Source organism: Pseudochaenichthys georgianus, chromosome 18 (genome assembly GCF_902827115.2).
Source record: "Pseudochaenichthys georgianus chromosome 18, fPseGeo1.2, whole genome shotgun sequence".
Taxonomy (NCBI): domain Eukaryota; kingdom Metazoa; phylum Chordata; class Actinopteri; order Perciformes; family Channichthyidae; genus Pseudochaenichthys; species Pseudochaenichthys georgianus.
The window spans coordinates 7,649,453-7,669,502 of NC_047520.1; the positions used below are offsets into that span (position 1 = coordinate 7,649,453).

Consider the following 20,050-nt stretch of genomic DNA (forward strand, 5'->3'; position numbering starts at 1 on the left):
ACTAATCGTACACATGGAGTTGCGCAGTGGCCGAGAAAGATCGTCTATAGTGCTAACGCGGGAGGGGATTTACTGACTTTATTCCTCTTTACGCAAATTAATTCATATCCACTGTCTCACTTTCCTGGAGTGGACTGAGCAGCATGAGGGTGAGAGACACGGAGCACGCTGAGCCGGGGAGCACAGCCACTGGCGACCACACGCATTCATATTACTAAACCACAGGGAAACCACAGCAGTGCGCGCACACACACACGCACGCGCGCGCACACACGCACACACACACACACACACACACCATGTATACATCACTTCAGGGGACATTACATTGACTTATATGCATTTCCTGGAGACTTATCCTAACCTTAACAATAACCAACACATGCCTAAACCTTACCCTTACCCTAACCCTAATCCTAAACCTAACCAAGTCTTCACCCTAAAATTAATGATCCCCCTCATGGGGACCTCCAATTTGTCCCCATAAGGGAGGCGAGTCCCCACACGTGACTGTGTAAACAGATTTAGGTCCACAAGTATAGTAATGCTAGGCCACACACACACACACACACACACACACACACACACACACACACACACACACACACACACACACACACACACACACACACACACACACACACACACACACACACACACACACACGCACACACACACACACACACACACACACAGACGCACGCACGCACGCACACACGCACGCAGCCCGGTCCCGTCTCGCATGTCCCGCAGCGTCTGTGTGTCCTCTGCGGGGCAGGGATTTGGAGCTGAATCGTATAAAATCATGAAAATAAAAACTTGTACCAGTGCATAAAAGTTGCATTTCTTGTCACGCAATAAATCTCTCTTGGCAGAAGCACACACTTCCCCACTACTCATGGTCGTTAAACATGCTATACATTCTTATAACTTGTATGTTTGCTTGTATGCTTGTATATCTTCCCATATTGCCCACATATACAGCGAAACTGTGCTCACAAAGTGCCGTGCCACGGTCCGAGGAAATACCGTAAAACGACCATTTATTATTATTATTTAGGCATTTCCTCTCTATGTCGAATTTCTGTCAAATATTGTCTGCCGGTGTCTGGACCCGGCGATCAAGAAGTCCGACCCTGTTTATGTGCACACTTCTGGGGGGAGAAGCAATCCGAGGGAGGTGGAGAGTGAAAGAGAGAGAGATAGGTTGAGGCAGAGGGAGAGAGAGACTGCAATATCATTTGTGAATCCCTCTCACAGTGCTGCAGATAGGGGCTGCCAACACATGCGGCGCGTCTGCAGGTGAGGGAACAGGCTTGAACACACTGAGGAATTCATCCTTTAAAAGACAAACAGCGACGGATATACACTGTTTTAATCCTTTAGATTTTTCTTCTGAGTGCAATCTTTGCATTGTGGAGTTCCAAAAAAAGAAGAGAGAACTGTAGGCTACTGCCTGCTGTCTGTCTGGAAGTGACTTGGAGGAAGAGAGCAGCAATCGGACAAGTAATTTCATATTCATAATCCTCCAGATCGGAGAGTTGACAGGTCTCCAACACTCGCCGGGAGACGAGTTTGGAAACTGCGCGGGCATTTAAATGATCCTCTGACATATGTGGACATATCGGAATATTGCAGCCTCACCCAAAAAAAAAGCAGATTGAACGACAGACTGTGAGTAAAACGGCGGCGTATGGACTTTCTGGTGAAATGATGATCGGACTATAACATTTTTTTGCTTTTACGCGCATGCAATTCAGATATCTGTGGGAGCACACGCAGGCTCTCTGTTGAGTTTTGCCTGTCTTTTTTGTACTAATATAAAGGACAGAGCAACTAACATTCAGTGCTGGAGGAGGAAAAAGCGGACGTGCACTTGCTGCTTTGCACTGCAGCAGGAGCGATGTAAGAAGTCGTCCGGAGGATGAAGTCTCACGCATCCCGCAGCAGAGGGTTTTGCTCTTTCTGAAAACGATTTTTTTCCCCTCCAATATTCGGACTCTCCGCTAGTGATTAATTTTCCTGGACATTTATTTTTTCTCATCTAAGTGGACACTATTTCAAGGGGGAACAATGAGGACTACTGGTGCAGTGGACTATTTGTACTATTGCATGCTCATCCTGCAGTTTGTGCATCAGCCGGCTGCCAAGCAAGTGCTCCGGTACCGTTTGGCTGAGGAGGGACCTGCCGATGTCAGAGTAGGGAACGTGGCAGGCGACCTGGGCATTGTTGCCGGGTCCGGTGAGGTGACATTTACGCTAGAATCAGGCTCCGATTTTTTCAAAATAGACAACATTACAGGTGAGCTCACCACCAACGAGAGGCGCATAGACCGTGACAAATTACAGCAGTGCCAAATGATATTTGACGAAAATGAGTGTTTTATAGATTTCGAAGTGTCAGTGATTGGGCCAGCCCAGAGCTGGGTGGACCTCTTTGAGGGAAAAGTCATCATATTAGATATAAATGATAACACCCCCTCTTTCCCTTCCCCTGTCCTGACACTGTCTGTGGAGGAAAACAGACCCATTGGAACCCTTTATCTGCTGCCCACAGCTACAGACAGAGATTTTGGAAGAAATGGAATAGAGCGATATGAGCTTATACAGGACAATGGGGAAAACTCAAGGCGCTTGGGCTCTTCTGGGGATTCATTCAACGGGAAGAGGAGATTTGAAGAAGCCGCAACCAGGAGCAGCGTCTTTGAACTGCAAGTTGCTGATACTAGTGATGGAGAGAAGCAGCCTCAACTTATCATTAAAGGGGCCCTTGATAGGGAACAAAGAGACTCCTATGAGCTTACGCTGCGAGTTAGGGATGGAGGAGACCCCCCTCGCTCCTCCCAAGCCATTCTTAGGGTGATGATCACTGATGTGAATGACAACAGCCCTCGCTTTGAGAAGAGTGTGTATGAAGCTGACTTGCCAGAAAACAGCTCCCCTGGCGCCCCCATACTGCAGCTCAAAGCGGCTGATGCAGACGTGGGGGTTAATGGTCAAATAGAGTATGTGTTTGGGGCAGCCACAGAGTCAGTGAGGAGGCTGCTGAGGTTGGACGAGAGCACAGGGTGGCTGAGTGTGTTGCACCGCATTGACCGTGAAGAAGTGAGCCAACTGAGGTTCACAGTAATGGCCCGTGACCGAGGTCAGCCACCGAAAATGGACAAGGCCACTGTGGTGTTGAACATCAAGGATGAGAATGACAACGTTCCTGCTATAGAGATAAGGAAAATTGGACGCATATTCTTAAAAGATGGCATTGCTAACGTGGCGGAGGATGTGGTGGTGGACACACCCATTGCCTTAGTTCAGGTGTCAGACCGCGACCAGGGAGAAAATGGCATTGTCACCTGCACAGTGGTGGGGGATGTTCCCTTTCAGCTCAAACCAGCCAGCGAGATGGAGGGAGATCAGAATAAAAAGAAATATTTCCTCCACACTTCTGCAACGCTGGACTATGAGGCCACACAGGAATACAATGTGGTCATAGTGGCTGTGGACTCCGGAAGCCCCAGTCTTGCAAGTAATAACTCTGTTATCGTCAAAGTTGGAGACACTAACGACAACCCTCCTATCTTCAGCCAGAACGTAGTAGAGGTGTCCTTTCTGGAAAACAATGCCCCCGGCGAGAGGGTGACAACAGTGAAAGCCATCGACGCAGATAGTGGGAAGAATGCTGAAATAGCCTATTCCCTAGACTCATCTGTGAATGGGATTTTCTCCATCGATGCAGACAGTGGAGACATCCGAGTAAACACCATTCTGGATAGAGAGCAAACAGAGCGCTACGAATTCAAAGTGATAGCCAAAGATAAGGGCATAAACACTCTACAGGGCTCTGCAACAGTGGTCGTCCTTGTGGCAGACAAGAATGACAATGAGCCAAAGTTCATGCAGGATGTGTTCACCTTCTACGTCAAAGAAAACCTTGAGCCAAACAGCCCAGTTGGCATGGTCACAGTCATCGACGCAGATAAAGGCCAAAATGCAGAGATGCGTCTTTTCATCGAGGAAGAGGAGGAAAACTTTTCTATTGAAAATGACACTGGGACTATTTTCTCTACGTTGTCCTTTGACAGAGAGCAGAAAACGACATACACATTCCGAGTAAAAGCCGTAGATGGTGGAGACCCTCCCAGATCTGCCACCGCCACAGTTTCACTCTCTATCATGGATGAAAATGACAATGCACCAACAGTGACTTTCCCATTAAACAGCTCCTACACCCTTCTTCCTCCCTCCAGTAACATCAGAACAGTAGTCAGAACAGTCATAGCCACTGACACAGACACCGCCGTTAACGCAGACTTGAGCTACAGCATCATCGGGGGAAACCCCTTCAGGCTGTTTGAGATTGACGGGGGCACTGGCGTCATTTCACTGGTGGGGAAGTTGGAGCAGAAGCACTATGGCCTCCACAGGCTTGTTGTCCAGGTGAACGACAAGGGCCAGCCTTCACAGAGAACCACCACGCTGGTCCATGTGTTTGTCAATGAGACTCTTTCTAATTCCACAGTTGTGGAGGCCCAGGTGGCGAGGAGCCTAAGCACATCTCTGAACACCAACATTGCCGGTGACCCCAACTATGATCTGAGCAAACAGCGGCTGAGCATTGTAATCGGAGTAGTTTCGGGCATCATGACGGTAATCCTCATTATTCTAGTCGTCGTCATGGCCCGTTACTGCCGCCCTAAGAATAAGAATGGCTACGAGGCTGGAAAAAAGGATCACGAAGACTTCTTTACGCCACAGCAGCACGATAAGGCTAAGAAGCCCAAGAAAGATAAGAAAAAACTGAAGTCCAAACAACCACTTTACAGCAGTATTGTCACCGTAGAGGCCTCCAAACCCAACGGGCAGCGCTACGACGGCGTCAACGAGAAGCTGTCGGACAGCCCTGGCATGGGCCGCTACCGATCGGTCAACGGAGGGCCGGGGAGCCCAGATCTGGCCCGGCACTACAAGTCAAGTTCACCCCTCCCTACTGTCCAGCTTCACCCGCAGTCACCGACAGCTGGAAAAAAGCACCAGGCAGTTCAGGACCTGCCCCCTGCCAACACCTTTGTTGGCACTGGAGATAACATTTCCCTTGGATCTGACCACTGCTCTGAATACAGCAGTCAAACTATCAACAAGTACAACAAACAGGTAAGAAGACACATCTCCATGTTCTTTCCTCTCTCCCCCCCCCCTCCAACACTCTTAAATGTCTTCTGTTTCTTCCTCTTAGTGTTCTTTCTACCATAATGCTTTCTGACAGGGCTAGTCTCAGTAGTCTTGTAGCCTTTATGGTGCTAATGTGTGTCAAGTTAGCAGTATTGATCTGTTTTGGTTTGGAGTGCCATTCACATGTAATATTGAAAGGGAAGAGAAAGGTTTAGATTAGCTGATGTAGGGGGTATTGTGACCACTAACCCAGACATGTCCAACTTTTTCCCTTTCATCATGGCATTTGTTGAGGCAACCTCTTCCGCCCGCAGTGTCACATCTACTAACCTTAGCAACAATGTGCCGGAGTGTTGTAGACAGCTCACATAAGGGTTTGGTTTGCAGTTATTTTATCCCAGAGGGGATCATGCCAGGGGCCGGCTGCACCCCCCCTTAGCCATGTCAAGCCCTGCCCTGCCCCTCTGTCTGTGACAAGGGGGCCTTGTCTTCTCAAGGAAGAGAGAACAAAAACTAAATAGGATAAGAGAGAAAGGTAGATGAAGGGTGAATGCAGCACAAACAAGGCTTTGTGAGTTTTATAGGCTCGGCTTGAGTAGGAACATCTGGCCAGGAGCTAATATGAACATTCCTCTGCATCAATTCATTGACCTAGCTGTGAAACTGGACGTTTTTATATCACCTCCTATATTTTGCCTCAGCTTTTTTCACTCCCTTTGTCCTCATATATAAATTTCCATTATCTTATACCTGCTTGTCTTCCACTATCCTCCAGCTAGTGTTATCTCACTCCTTTTTTTTGCTTTCCTTTCTCCCCGTAACTATTTTCTTACATTTGCATTGCTGGAAAAAAAAAAAGGTGTAGGTGGGATGATGGGCTATTCAAATGTGGGCTTTTCAAAATAGTTGTATTCTTTATTTATTTGGGGTCACATTATATTAAGAATACAGTTTTGCAAATCATATATTTTTAGAAACCCGAATGTGGGCTTTTATCAATTTATATAATTTGTCAGTTTTACCGCTGTGATGTGCAACAGGAGTAGAACATGAAGTTAATATGCAATGAAGTCAGCTGATTTGCATTTTCAGGAATAAATAACCCTTTTGTTTCATGTATTGTCTATGGCAGTCTAATTATTGGTAATTATTTTAATAATGTCAGCAATACTCCTTTTTGAGGGCAGTATTCTCTCAGCTGGATTGTTAGCTTTCTTTACTCAACTTCCCCCCTTTTTTCCTTTTTGATAAATCTCTTTGTTCATTTTTTTTATAGTATATGCCATCTATCGCACCTCCAACTCTCCTCTGGCCTTGTGTGGTACATCCTTGCATGCCTTGCCTCCTCCCGTGCTGCCACGCTTCTCCCACTGTATTCCTTTTTTTCTCACTTTTTTCAGCCACGCTTTACATTAGTGCTCTCTGCCTTGCCTTTTTTATTGCAGTGGTCTCTTTTTAAATCTCCACTCTCATCTCTCTATATCCCCTCCCCTCTTCTAAAATCATTTCACTGTCCCTTTACTTCTCTCCCTTCTCTACCCCTGCTCTGTCTCTAATATGGTGTATTCACTGAGCTGTTTCCCAGAGTGTGAGGAGTGCTGTTGCTTTCCGATGTCTCCTGAATAATTAAAAGGGCACTCTATTTCCTGCTGCGGCAGCAGCATGTATTGTGTGTCACTATGCTCCACTTTTATAATTATTTATTTACTCCCTACATTAATGCTGCGGTAACTTTTATGGACTGTGCGTTTGTTAGAAGACAGCGTCGGGGGAAAACCAAAATGCACAAAGAGATTTTTCTTGTGATTTTAGTCCGCTCCGTTCTGATATTCAAATTGTAATACTGAAGAAAGTGTTTACTGGCCTACTGGGCAATATCCACGTTTATTGTGTTTTAGCCTGTTTGGTATTTAATTTACAATAGCTAGCAGGTAATCAAAAAGCCTTTTTATATCCCATGGGCTCAGTAAATATTCACTGTTGATGCATTATGTTGGGGTGAATAGGGTGCAATTTAATGGCTGCACAAGAGAGCTAATTGAGGAGAAGGTGCGTATTGTGCGTTCAATTATGGCATTAAACAGCCACCTCTGTATTAGATTAAGTAGCGAAGCGGTCATGCTCTCAATTTTAGGGACGCAGCCTCTACACATTTTCTGTTGTCATGAAAGTGGCACTACAGTTTAAAGATATAATAAAACACTTAAGGGCACTCGTGTTTCTCAGTTAATGGAACCATTTGGGCAATATCTGGATTAGTGGTAAAAACCTGTGGAAGGAAACAAGATCATATTTTGTATTTTTTCTTTTTCTTTTTCTCTCAAGTTGAACCTGTGCATGGTTAAGATTAATGACAGGGGAAGTTTTTCATTGTGTGTGCACATACACTCCCTCGCCCACAAACCCTTATCCTTTACCACTCCCTCTCTTTTTGTCTGCCTGTGGGAAGAGATAGAGACAGGCACAAGAAAGACGGCCCTGTTAGCGGTGTAGAGAATGGCCCCTACTGTTTCACAGGGGACTCGGGGGTCGGGTGGAAAGATAGAGAGAGAGAGACGGGGAGGGCGAGGGAGGGAGAATAGTGCTGACCATTGACTATAATCTCTCAGGTATCAGGTTCCGTCTTTCTCTCTCCTCGCCTACCTAATCTTACAATAACTGCAAAGGCAACCTGCTCGGCCAGGTAACCAGGCAACTGAAGAAGTTAATCGGTGAGGCGAGCCTTTCCTTTTAGCCCATCAGACATTTAAACAGTCATTAAGCTGATCTAACTGTGAGGAGAAGCCAGTGTGTCACCCAGCATCTGTTGAGGCTTGAACAGGACGTGCAACAGCCTTGACATTTATTTGTAACTCCATCGATTGGGACTTTTCATATTTCTTGGTTTTAGCTGGCTACATTACACTTGGTGTATCTGCTCCTTACACACCTGTGTCAGATTCTTACATCCAAAGGCGGATGAGTTGTGCGTGCACTTTACAGAACACTTAACTGTATTACTTGTGGCAGTAGCTTCCGTTCCATCCAGTGCCAGAAAATAATGCCGGCCAACTGTAATGCAGTGAGGAATGAAATAATGTAGCCTTCGAATTAGCACGAGCCATCAGCTTTTGTTTGATCTCCCCAGTTCAAAGCGTCCACTCGTGCCCAGGTGGATCACTTTCAATCAGTGGTGAGCCACAGCAGCTTGTATTCTGTGCTCTCGCAGTGTAGCCCCTCAGGGCAGGAAACACCCTGGCCCCATACTTATACCAGGTTATCCTGCCTCGGGCTGATGCAGCAAGCAAAACTGGACATCGTCCTTAACCCAGCCCCCAGTGTTGGCCCCCCGCGCTCTGGCCAGCTGTTCCCCCTGTGCCTTTTGTAGCTGCAACCTCTGAAACACAAGCCGAGTACAGCGGATTTGCATAGAGCAAATCCTCACCCCGTCGAACAATATCACCATGCAAATGGAGGTCACTTAGACGGTGTTTGTGGCCCAAACATAGGATATGATTGCCCTTCAGGCTCCAGGCAGATCAGGAAACCAATATGGAAATGCAGTACTTTGCCTCAGGCCTCATTTGTGTTAACCTACAAAATGTTGCGCCTACAGAAAGCCACACCTGACCTAATAGAAACTATAAGCCCAAGTTACTCAGCATATCAGGTTTCTTTATTTGAACACCTGTGCAGAAGATTCAAGTAATGCTTTACCTACAACATCAGATTTGGTATATCAATTACTCATCCAGTGTGAACTCAAATTCTTAAAGAAAGCTTACCAACACTGAGAAAAGTAATGTCAAGTAAATCGGACCTGCATTTAACAACAGCAGAACTAAATCAAAACATCTTGAGAAGTATAATCCAAGTCTCATGTCATCATCCAGTCATATGGTCAATTCATACCAAACCCATGCATTGTTGTAGAAAACACTTGAAAAAGCTTAGAATAGCACAATTGATTAAATACTAAGTTAAATCATGTGTTTGGAAAGCAGCCACACAAAGCATTTGTTTCAAGAGTATAAGGCAATAGATGAGTAATTACCCAAACAAATCTATTTAGCAGGAAAAGTATTTCTTTAAGCAATCTTTTTTTACACCATTGTCCAAACCTCTGTGTATTTTGTCTTGGCAGTCATTACCACTTAACTCCCCTGATGGCATGATATAATCTGTAGAGCTGTTGTGGCAGTCAGTCCCTCATTGAGCTCAATAAGGTAATTACTTGATAAGAGGTTCCACAGGAGCTTTAACAATGTTTGTACATGCCCCCCCCCTCCATAGCTGCTGATACAGGTCAGCTTGTCTTCTCGAGTAAACTGAGAAAGTAGTAACTCTTTTTTAATTGTCATTGGATCTGACTTCCTCGGACAGTACGTTGCAAAGTCACTTAGCAATCTGCTGATTATCCTGTAGAAGAGCAACATATGAAAACAGTTTTATAGCAACTTCACTGAATTCCCGGATAAGGTGGCAGAGGTGAACAAAACACAATCTGGAAGCCTTGCCCTCAGTAAGAAATGAGATTATGTGGAATGAGCTGGTTTGTTTATTGCCCCATTACAATTAACCTGCCCTTTTGTGTGGTGCTGCGTACCGCCGACTGTGGCTAATTTTATCAAAATTGTTTTTGGATCTATTACGGCTTAATTCAATAGATGACTGCTCGGGCTTTTGTTGTTTGTGTTCTGACGGGAGCATGGAGTAAGAGAGCACGGTAATACTCATGAAATTGCAGCGGGCAGCATTTTGTGGTATAATTTGGTTTGGTGATTTGAATGCACTCGCTCTCAGGCAATTACTAATATAAGGATTAGACTTACCTGATACGCCGGCAGAAATGGTGGGGACTGAGAGAGGAAGTCGGGGAGAGATTTCTATAGCTGGTTTCTGCTATATTACTCTGCATAATATGTAAATACTGAGGTTTTTGCTTCCTTTAACATGGAAATGGTTCTTCTTCCTAGTCCCTGTCTGCTTGACATACAATAGATGCACCAATGAGCTCAGTTATCTTCATATTGCAATACATGCTCGTTATTGGCCAACATCTGTCATTATTAGATGCCAAAATACAGAGAAACAGACTAGAAATGTAAGCCGCATGCCACCTTGATTGCTCTCCACGCCGCTGATTGTAAGTGGCAGGGATGCCACCTTCTTCTCGCCGCTTCTTTCAATTTGATGTCATCGAAAATGGAATTTCATTTCATACTCGGCAGCGATCGCATTAGATAGGCCTCACCAGGATAAAGCTGATTCATTTTTGCAGATTTGCCTTTCCTCTTGCACTATCAATCAGGGCATGCTCACCATATTGCAAACTTGTTTTCCACGCGGATTGTTAGGACGAGTTTGTACAGTAAATTGACTTTTACAAGGCTCCCAAGGTCTATGATATGCAATGCTAGCCTTGTTGTACAGCTGTCCTCTGGTATCGACTGCACACGCTGGAACCCACTAAATGAGAACATCGCTCGGCTCTTCTGCTGTACAGCCCAGGGGAATAGTCCTCTGTCGACAGAGCTGGATGACAACACGGATCAGATGTGAGGCTTGTTGTTTGCAAGACTAATAGTCAAAACAATAGTGTTTTGTTTACTGTCACACTCTACCTCATCAACATTGCAACATCGTCTGGCAGAGTTAGCGCCGTAATGATGTTTTGTGTTCTTCTTGTTTTGGAAGAAAGGTCTCTGGCCGTTTGTTGTCTTGATGTTGATTCGTATAGGTAGAAAAGGGGTCTTTGAATTAGTTTTTCTCTCTCCATCCCCAATTCACTACATGAAATATGACGATACATCAGATGAATCACTCCCTGTCAGTCTTGCTCACATGGGTCCAGGGTGTCAAGGGAATTGCCAGCGGCGTCCGTGGCCCACCCGTCAGGGGGCGGCGATTTAAACCCCATCCAGCATCCAGCCACGTTGTCACACTTCGTGAAAATGAGAATATGAGCGATGAAAGCCAGACACTGATTCTTGATTTACCACCAAGTGGCACCTTTTGCTCCAGCAGCCAATTGTAAAACTGCGCCAAAATAAACTTGTTTATTAAAGGGGAACTACGCCCTTTTTTAAATACAGGTTAAGCCAATGAATTAAAAATACTTTTCTCTAAATCCTAAAAATGGAGTGCTAAAACTGACATGTTTGATGTGAACAAGTAATAAGTGTTTTTTTGGCTTTGAGACAGAGTGTCTCATGCGCACACATATAGATGTAACTCTCTTTAAGTCTTAGAAACAACATATTGAAATTCTTAATTCAAGTGGCGTTCCCCTTTAAAATGCCCAAACAAACACTTTAATTACAATGTTGTCTTCCAAAGGAAAGGCTTAGTAAGAGGACGTGTTGACAGGCGAAAAGTTAACAAGTTCAACTGTGTAATCGAAGTGTACTTAATAGGTACAACCTTCACCCAAAGTTCAGGTTCACATTGATTTTTTTTCTCCAAAGCTCTGACAGACATGCACCTGTTCTCCCTCTATTCCCCATACTCCCCCCCCCCCCTCTTCACTCTGACCTTCCTCTTTTGTATTGCAAAAGTGCTGAAATATTAAGATACGCTGAGATCTCCTGGCTGCGTAAGACACATTAAGAATCATCCGGGTTAAATAATACATGCAAAAGCTGTTTTATTCTACTAAGAGATATAGCCTTTTATTAACAGGCTGCAGTCAAACATATTTGCTAAGCAGCGGCATCTAATGGATATGACTCGACTTGGGGAAGGCGGAGGAAGAGGACAGCTTGACTGCTTCTATTAGCCCTGTTTCGGTGCGGCTCCCACCATGTGGCCCCCAAATGAGATTATGTGTGTATGAAACAGGAGGTAGAGCACTCACCGACCATCCATCAAAGCCTGGGGGGACCTGTGTGAAAGTTTGTGCATGTGTACTCAGCAGTTACACTCGCTACGTGCGTGCATGTGTGAGGGTGTGATAAAGCGTGTGGGTGTACAGTAGGAAAGTGTGTGTTTGTGTATCCTGTGAGCAAACGGGGCCTCCACAGTTCAGCCTCTCCATCATCCTGCACGCCAGGCACACGCGGCGCGACATGCCTGAGAGGGTTTCAATATCCTGTGTGTGTGTGTTTGTGTGCCGCTGTGTTTACCCAAGGAATGCAGTTCATTATATTTGTATGTGTGTCTGGTTATTACATATCCTCTCTACACACAGATGGAGCCTGAAGGCTGGAGCAATGCGTTATCTCCAACTATTAAAAAACCCCACGACAAGCTTCAGAAGTGGATGACTCTGGGTAACCGCAGAGCGCCCTCGAGCAAGGCACAGGGAGATACTTTGCCCCGGTGGAGCTATTTATTGGACACTGCTGGGACTAATAATGTGGATTTTAACCACCTGATTTAAACTGATTTAAACTGTAGGTGTGTGCAAAAGGGCTGAAATATTCATTAGCAAAGGCGCTCGCAGGGGCAGGAGAAGCCCCTGTATCGATGAGGTCTTACCTGGCAGAGAGCAGGCTATTAGTCGGGCCCAATAACTCTTGTCTGCCTGCTTGCTGAAGAATGAAGGTCACGGGGCAGCTGGAGTGATGAGCGGCCTCGCTAGGTAGCTACTATCAAATGAAATATGAAGTCTAGCTAGTTTTTTTTTTTAGATGCTAATTTTTCCTTGTTGCTTACTTTCTCCAGCATGCTCTTTTAGCATGCAGCGATATGGGAATTGCATTGGAAATAAGTTTACAGCCTTGGTAGAGTTTGCAGTTTACAGACTTTGGACATGACATTGATATATTGAATTTCCACTAAACATCTTCAGTGTGTTTTGTCAAGCTTACATCTGCTACTCAATAATGATTTACTGTTATATAAAAAGGGAGGACAGAGAATCCTCTAGACATCCTTAAAAGGACACACAATAAGGTGGTCCTGCCGGTAAAACAAGATAAATAAACCCTTTGTTTCCTGCTGGTGTGACTTTTCTTGCTTATATTTGGACCTCAGGGATCACCCAGTTAGAATGACTGGAAATGTATCATTGAGCCATTCACCAAGCAAACATTTTGCTGCTTCCAGCTCCTTAGATGTGAACATTCGATGCTTATGCCATCATGTTTGATGGTAAACTGAATATGTTTGGTTCTTTAGATATAAAGGTTTGTTTCTTATAGCAGAGCTCTACATTGTTCTCCCATAAGAAACTGTATAGATCAAATCAGTCCCTCATATGCTGTACATCCCCATTGGCCAGGCCTGAATGAAAATGAAAAATAAAGTGGAGATGACTGTAATGCTGGCTTTAGTCCGACACATTCTACTGTGGATTGAGGAGCTCTAGACATTCAAAATGGTTTCAGGTATTGATTTGCAGTCGCTTGCCCTATAGCCTGTTTATTATCTCGCTTTGCTTTCACTTTTTACTTCTTATCTTTGCAGAATCTGAGGAGATGGAGTTCTTATTTTGTCATCCCCAGCAACAATGTTCTTAATAACAATTACAAATAGTCACTCAAACCGGACACTGGCAGAAGGCCGCCATTTTAGTTTGTGAATGAGTGGGTGAACTCAGGTGCTTTAATAATAGCTGTTGCTCAGTTGGCTGCAGTCATAGAGGCAGAGAAACAGCAAGGTGTAATCAAGACTGAATGGCTGGTCTTTGACATGCTTCATTTGCTCTGAGTTGGTCCAATGCAACACTTGGGACACAATAGCCAATTGTAAATTACAGAGTGGATCCAGTGGCGAGAAGTGCCTTGAGGGGGAGCTGGTCCACAGAGGCGAGGGGGAAACGGGGAATGTTGTTACATTTGTTGTTGTTTTTTTGAACAGCAACTGATGAGGTCTGGGATTGAGGGGAAAGGCAAGGACATCAATCAAATTGACATGTCCGGGGGTGGTAAAATGATTACAATAATAGTAAACAAAGCCGCTTAAACCAGAGCAGCTTTTTTCATATTTTACCTCAACTTTATTTCCAACCCAGACTTTACTTGATAAGCTTCACTTACTGTCAGATTCATCACATCTAATCCGTCCATGATGATATATTAATAACAGACTTCGGCGCAAGGAGGCAAACTACTTGGAACGTAAGTGCATAAAGGAAGCCTATCACATAGTGAAGAGTTCTTATGAACCGGTGACGTGAGGGTAGCTCATAGCGACTTTGACAAGCAGCTACAGTAAGTGCCTACATGGGTGACATTTACCAGTGTGTCTTGGAGATCCCCCAGTCAGACTTATAAAGGGGAAGACTTTCTGACCACCATCAAAATTCTGCAGGTGCTGCATCAAATGTTTGAGCAGGGCAGATTATTTCCCCCAGTGAAGCCAATAGCGTTACTATCGTTTGATGTAAACGGAAATGTGCTTAACATGCAAACCGCTCTCCCCTTCCCTTGCCTTCCTCTACACATTTGAAGATTTACTCAGGGCGTGTGCATGTGTGTCTGCTCTTTGATTCTTTTTGAATAAGCCTTTCTTTGCCAGTGTATTGGGGACATGACATGACAATCGGAGACCTTATAATTTATGATTCAAATGCCAGCGTTATCTGTGCCAGCATGATTTTGTTTGAACAACGAGACACGCTGACAGAGGGTCCTCAGTCGCTGTTTAAACCATATGTTTGCTCAGGAATCCTTCGTGGGCTATCCATTGTTACTATGGCAATATACCTCCGCCGCGTTCGCCCCCACCTACTAGCAACTTCTCCCATGGCCTGGAGTTTTATTTTAAAAGGTTTGCACTGCTCTCTCATCGTGCTTGTACCCCGTAATTCAGACGAATCAATGCCAAAAGCGAAGCTCAGGGGCAACGTCCTCCCTGTATTCTAACAGCGTTGGCACAGAGTTGGATGAGGCGTGGGAACTTCATGTCCGACTAAACTCTTTTGATAAAACCACCTGGGCAAGCGGGGAGCTTTTCATAGATGAAGGTCCTCGAACACTAAACTGGCAGTAGTTGCTTCGTTACAATGGGCTCATCTCTTCGCTGTGTCACAGCTCCTTAGGGACACGTAATTTACTGCCCTCCACACTTGGGGTTCTTGATTCATGGGATCAAATTAGACATTGAGGGGTTGAACAATACTTTGGTCTTTAAAGAAGACATATCATGAAACACTTGTGCACATACATTAGGTGGAGCAGTGCTTCTCAAACTTTTTTCAGTAATGTACCCCCTTTGAAACATTTTCTCAGCCGAGTACCCCCTGACCGACCCCGCACATCTTTGATAGAAAAAGCCTATACATAATTACAATATAGTGATGTTCCATCAGTGTGTGATTTATTAACTCCTTCATGCATGAATTACAACAAACTAAGGATTTTTTCATCTTTGTGCATGAAAAAAAGGAGTTTTTCAATTGAAGTAATATATATGTTTAACAAACCAGTGAACAAAATGATATATTATGAAAAACTATAAAATACAATACACACATTTGACATGTTTAAATATGAGGACCCCCTTGGTGGTTCTAGAAATATTTTATATAAAATTGTGTTTTCTATTTCACTTATTGCACTAAAATTATTTTTGTAATCATGCATGGTATTTTTTAAATCTCATGTACCCCCTGCAGTACCGCAACGTACCCCTAGGGGTCCGCGTACCCCCATTTGAGAATCACTGGTCTAGAGTACCTACTAACTGTGAAATAAGACAACCCAGCTTATTATCTTTTTTGGGCTGCCTAAATCAGAAAATGTGGAATTCAACAAGTCAATCCGATTTAGCTAGCCTTCCTATGTCGCATTCATGCTACCAATAATAAAACCCATCACTAAGATTTCCCCAAATAGTTTCAAAACGACCTTTTCTACGGTGCACCATCATTTTAGGTCAATCATAGTATTCTTTTTTTTTTTTTTAAAGAGACAGGCGCCAGAACGGAGCGTTTAAGAGAGAAGGTGTAATCAGGCATATTCAGACAGCCAGTATTAAAACAATGATGTGTTATTTTAACATTAAAGCATGTAAACATGGTCTAGAAGAAACCCCAAATACAAGTATGGAAATTTAAATGAGCATGATATGTCCCCTTTAACTCTTGATATGTCCCCTTTAACTCTTGATATGTCCCCTTTAACTCTATTCCCTCAGCACCGCACGTCTTGTAGCTGGTTAACCATTCCCCACATGTTCCTGCTTGATTAAAGTGCTGAACATTGTGAATTTCAAATACAAGATGGCCAACTTATTTTATTTTTTTGAGGCAGGAGACACAAATGAGCTTGATTTGGTTAAACAAAAGCATTTAAAGATATCTGAGCCCCACATCCAACCCTTTTGAGGAAAGACAAGGTCGAGTGTATTATTAATGTGATGCGCTATATAGGGAATCGAGTGTCTTCCAATGCTACGGAGTATCAAATAAACCATGAATCTTAAAAACAGATGAAACAAGTCTTCTATTTCATCCCATATCTGTGGAGCATGACAGCTGAATAGCAATGAATTAATTCAGACAGATTAAAGGAACTGGTGTCACAGATCAAAAAGGAGCAACGTTGTATAAATACTGTATGTATTCATAATAAGGAACAAACCAAATGACCAAGTGTATGTAGATTGGAAGGCGGTGCTTTAATTCAAAGGTGGCGACTGATCAGGCCGCAGCTTTACACAGACGACAGGAATGAGCTCAGGGAAGTGTGTGTGAATATAGCGGGAGTGTATCTCTTCGCTGTAATGACTCTTGGCACGTATGTGTCCTAATGAAGTGGGACTTTGCCTCAGTTGTGACAGGAGCGTGTGTGGTAGTAAGTCACCACAAAATCACCCCGGGGCTGCCTGCGGTGTTTTAACACGTCTTCCTCTGAGTATTTACACAGTTTGAAGATAAACGCTTTTTAACCCTTTTATTTCACCAGCTCACGCTTTCATCCGGTATGAACAGGCATACTTTTTGGTCACAGGGATGACAATTTTTCAACATAGCCTATGCACAATTTAATCAAACATGGAATATTAACTTCAGGTATATGGACTTCTTAAGGCCTCAGTAGGATATTTAAATATAGTACTCTCCCACCTTAAAGCAGGGTTGCCAGGAACATTGTGGCTCCTGTTTGATTATAGCCTCAGCGTCTCTGTAGAGTTTCTGTCAAAGCTCATAATGAACACTGTGGGCAGTAACGGTGTGCACCTGTGTGTGAAGGAGAACAAAGGTGTCATGTGTGCCCTTGCATGTGGGAGACATGTTCCTCAGGTGTCAAGAGCACTATATTCCACCTGCCCGCCTTCAGTTGCCCGGTCTTGTTTCTCACGGCTTTTTGTGAAAGACAGCGTCTGGGGCTCAGCTGTTTTTATTAACAGCCAGGAGGTGTACAACAGGTTGAGACTGAGGAAGAGTAAGGTACAACAAAAATATACACTTCAAACTGCCACTGCTGAACTGCCACTGTGTAATCCCAACATCCTCTCATTTCTCAAGCCATCGCCGATTATTTACACCATTCGTATTTCCAGTGTGATTTTTCAACACCAACTAAAATATGCTGCTCGGATAATGTGTGCTGTCAAAATGCAAGTGCAAGGAAATAAAAAACATGTCCCTCCCACAGTAGTGTTACGGTGTCATCTGAGAGTGATTGTGTTGGGGTGGAATGGACAACGCTGCCTCACGTGTTTACCACGAATCGGCACAATGACAACAACAGTACTAGTCTTTGTGCGGATGATACACCGAGAGGGAGTGACAGGTTTGAAAAATTGGCAAACAGTGTTTGCTGGAAGGCATCCTTGGGGCTTGGGTACCTTTGGAATCATGTGCGAATGCAGAGGAGTGTGAATGAGAAATAGCTGTGTGATCCTGCCATGTTGCTTCTGTCAGGAACGCGCAACTTTTCTCTCTCTCTCTCCCTCCCCTCCCACTGCTTGCTGTCACCCTCATCATCTGCCCCTTTAAAGCCCGCTTCTTCTCTCTCATCATCTCTGTTTTTAACACTCCATTCTCTCACCAACATAGCCTCCTCTGTGTGTGTTTCTCTCTCTCTCATTCTCACACTGCCATCCTCCCCCTCTTCTATTCCTTACAGCTTAGCGGACGTGCTTATTTGTGGCTTAGAATCCATAAAACCCGCCTTAGGTGTGTTTTGCTTTGCCACATTGTTACCTGTTGATCCTCGATCAGCCACTGTCCGTCAGAGGCCAGTTTCATGTGGTTTAGTGGCGATTTAATCCTAGGTGGAGCCCTGCGATCCCATCAGCAGGTTTTAAGTGGTGCAGCTGCCACTTAGTGGGGAAGTTGGGAAGACATTCTCAAGATACCTGTCCCCCCCACGGATAACTGTTTAGGCCTCACCCTGAAGGGATTTGGACATAAGCTCTTAACAGCACGAGCAAGAGACATTTCCTAACATTGTTCTCCTTGCAATAAGCGTTGGAATTTTTCATTTTGGCTTTTGTGTTCTGTCCATTCTGTTTGCATGGGTGCAGCTGTCCAACATATTCATCAGAAGCTCCTTAATACAACAAGACCATGCTTGCAACTAGGTGTGCGTGCGGGAAGCTTCTGTAAAACAATTACCTTTTTCTTGTTGGGTAAGAAGTACTCAGATCCTTTTCTTCAGTAAAAGTAGAAGTAGTATGACCTTAACATACTCAATTACAATTAAAGAGTCCTCAATTTGTTAATTTTACTTACTTTTCCATGTAACTTTTTGAAATTAGTACTTTTAATTAAGTTTATTAAATCAGAGTATTTTTACTTATACTTAAGTAACAGATCTAAATACTTCTCAATCCACTGTATATAGCATGCCATGTGTTGGATGGGTAAAAAGTTACTAGTAACTAGTGCTAAATAAATGTAGGAGAGTCAAGTATACAATATTTGCCTCTGACATGTAGTGGAATAGAAGTATAAAGTAGCATAACATGGATATTCAAGTAAAGTATGTCAAATTTGTATTCTACTTGAGTAAATGCACTTTAGTTACTATCCACCACTTATTTGTGTCTTTCTGGAGCAGCGAGAATGTTTTTCTACTGCTGCGACACAAACCAAAAAACAGACACAGTGTGATCCTTCCTGCACAACATCTGTCCCAGATTGCTCTCCCCTTCCTAATTAAACCCTGTTTACCTCAACATTCTTAAAGCAGTCTACTGACTAATTATAAGGCGTAAGCTCCTCAAAGCCGTGTTTAAATCTCGCACGCTGATGAGGTTGCCAGTGTCGTAGCTGGTGAGCTACGAGAAATAGTGTTCCCCTCAAGCACCGCCCCTCTCTGTGTCCGCGGCTGGCCCTGATGATGCCAAGACTCCACCAGAACATATTGGGCTTCCACCGGGAAAAAAGTCTTTAATTAATACCGGGGAAGGCTCTGAACAGTGATTAAATAATGTTTTCGCATATTCAACGGAAGACGGTATAAAAGGGAAAAAAATAATCTAGAACTTGCGGCAATTTCCAATCATACATTTTTAATGTTTATGTCGCTGTTTTTTAATTAAATCCATGCATCTGAATACAGTAACAAGCCCAGTATCAGGATCCGGGTTGGGGAGCAGACAGATTTATAATGCATACATTCCCAGGGAATGTCCGTGAGGGATTTGAATAGATATGTTCTGAAAGAGATTCTCATGACTTTGTAGTGGAGTTATATTTTTTCCCTCTGGGTCTCGGTAGAAATGGGCGTAAATCCTGGTGTGTTGAAAGTGAGTGCACACACACACACACACACACACACACACACACACACACACACACACACACACACACACACACACACACACACACACACACACACACACACACACACACACCACACACACACACACACACACACACACACACACACACACACACACACACACACACACACACACACACACACACACACACACACACACACACACACGCGATATCCCCATTCCGTTCACGTCAAAATATATTGGATGGTTATCTGGAGCGAGG

The 20,050-nt window shown here is 44.1% G+C and overlaps 1 protein-coding gene across 5 annotated transcripts in view; it reads left to right on the forward strand.

The window, feature by feature from the left end:
* Positions 1–1,291: 1,291 nt before the first annotated feature.
* pcdh7b (protocadherin 7b) overlaps positions 1,292–20,050 on the forward strand; it is a 106,966-nt gene continuing 88,207 nt past the window's right edge. For all 5 annotated transcript variants that reach the window (XM_034106355.2, XM_034106356.2, XM_034106357.2 and 2 more), the window contains exon 1: positions 1,292–5,148. In XM_034106355.2, coding sequence (XP_033962246.1) covers positions 2,074–5,148 — 3,075 coding nt within the window. In that variant the 5' untranslated portion in view covers positions 1,292–2,073. The remainder of the gene's footprint in view (positions 5,149–20,050) is intronic.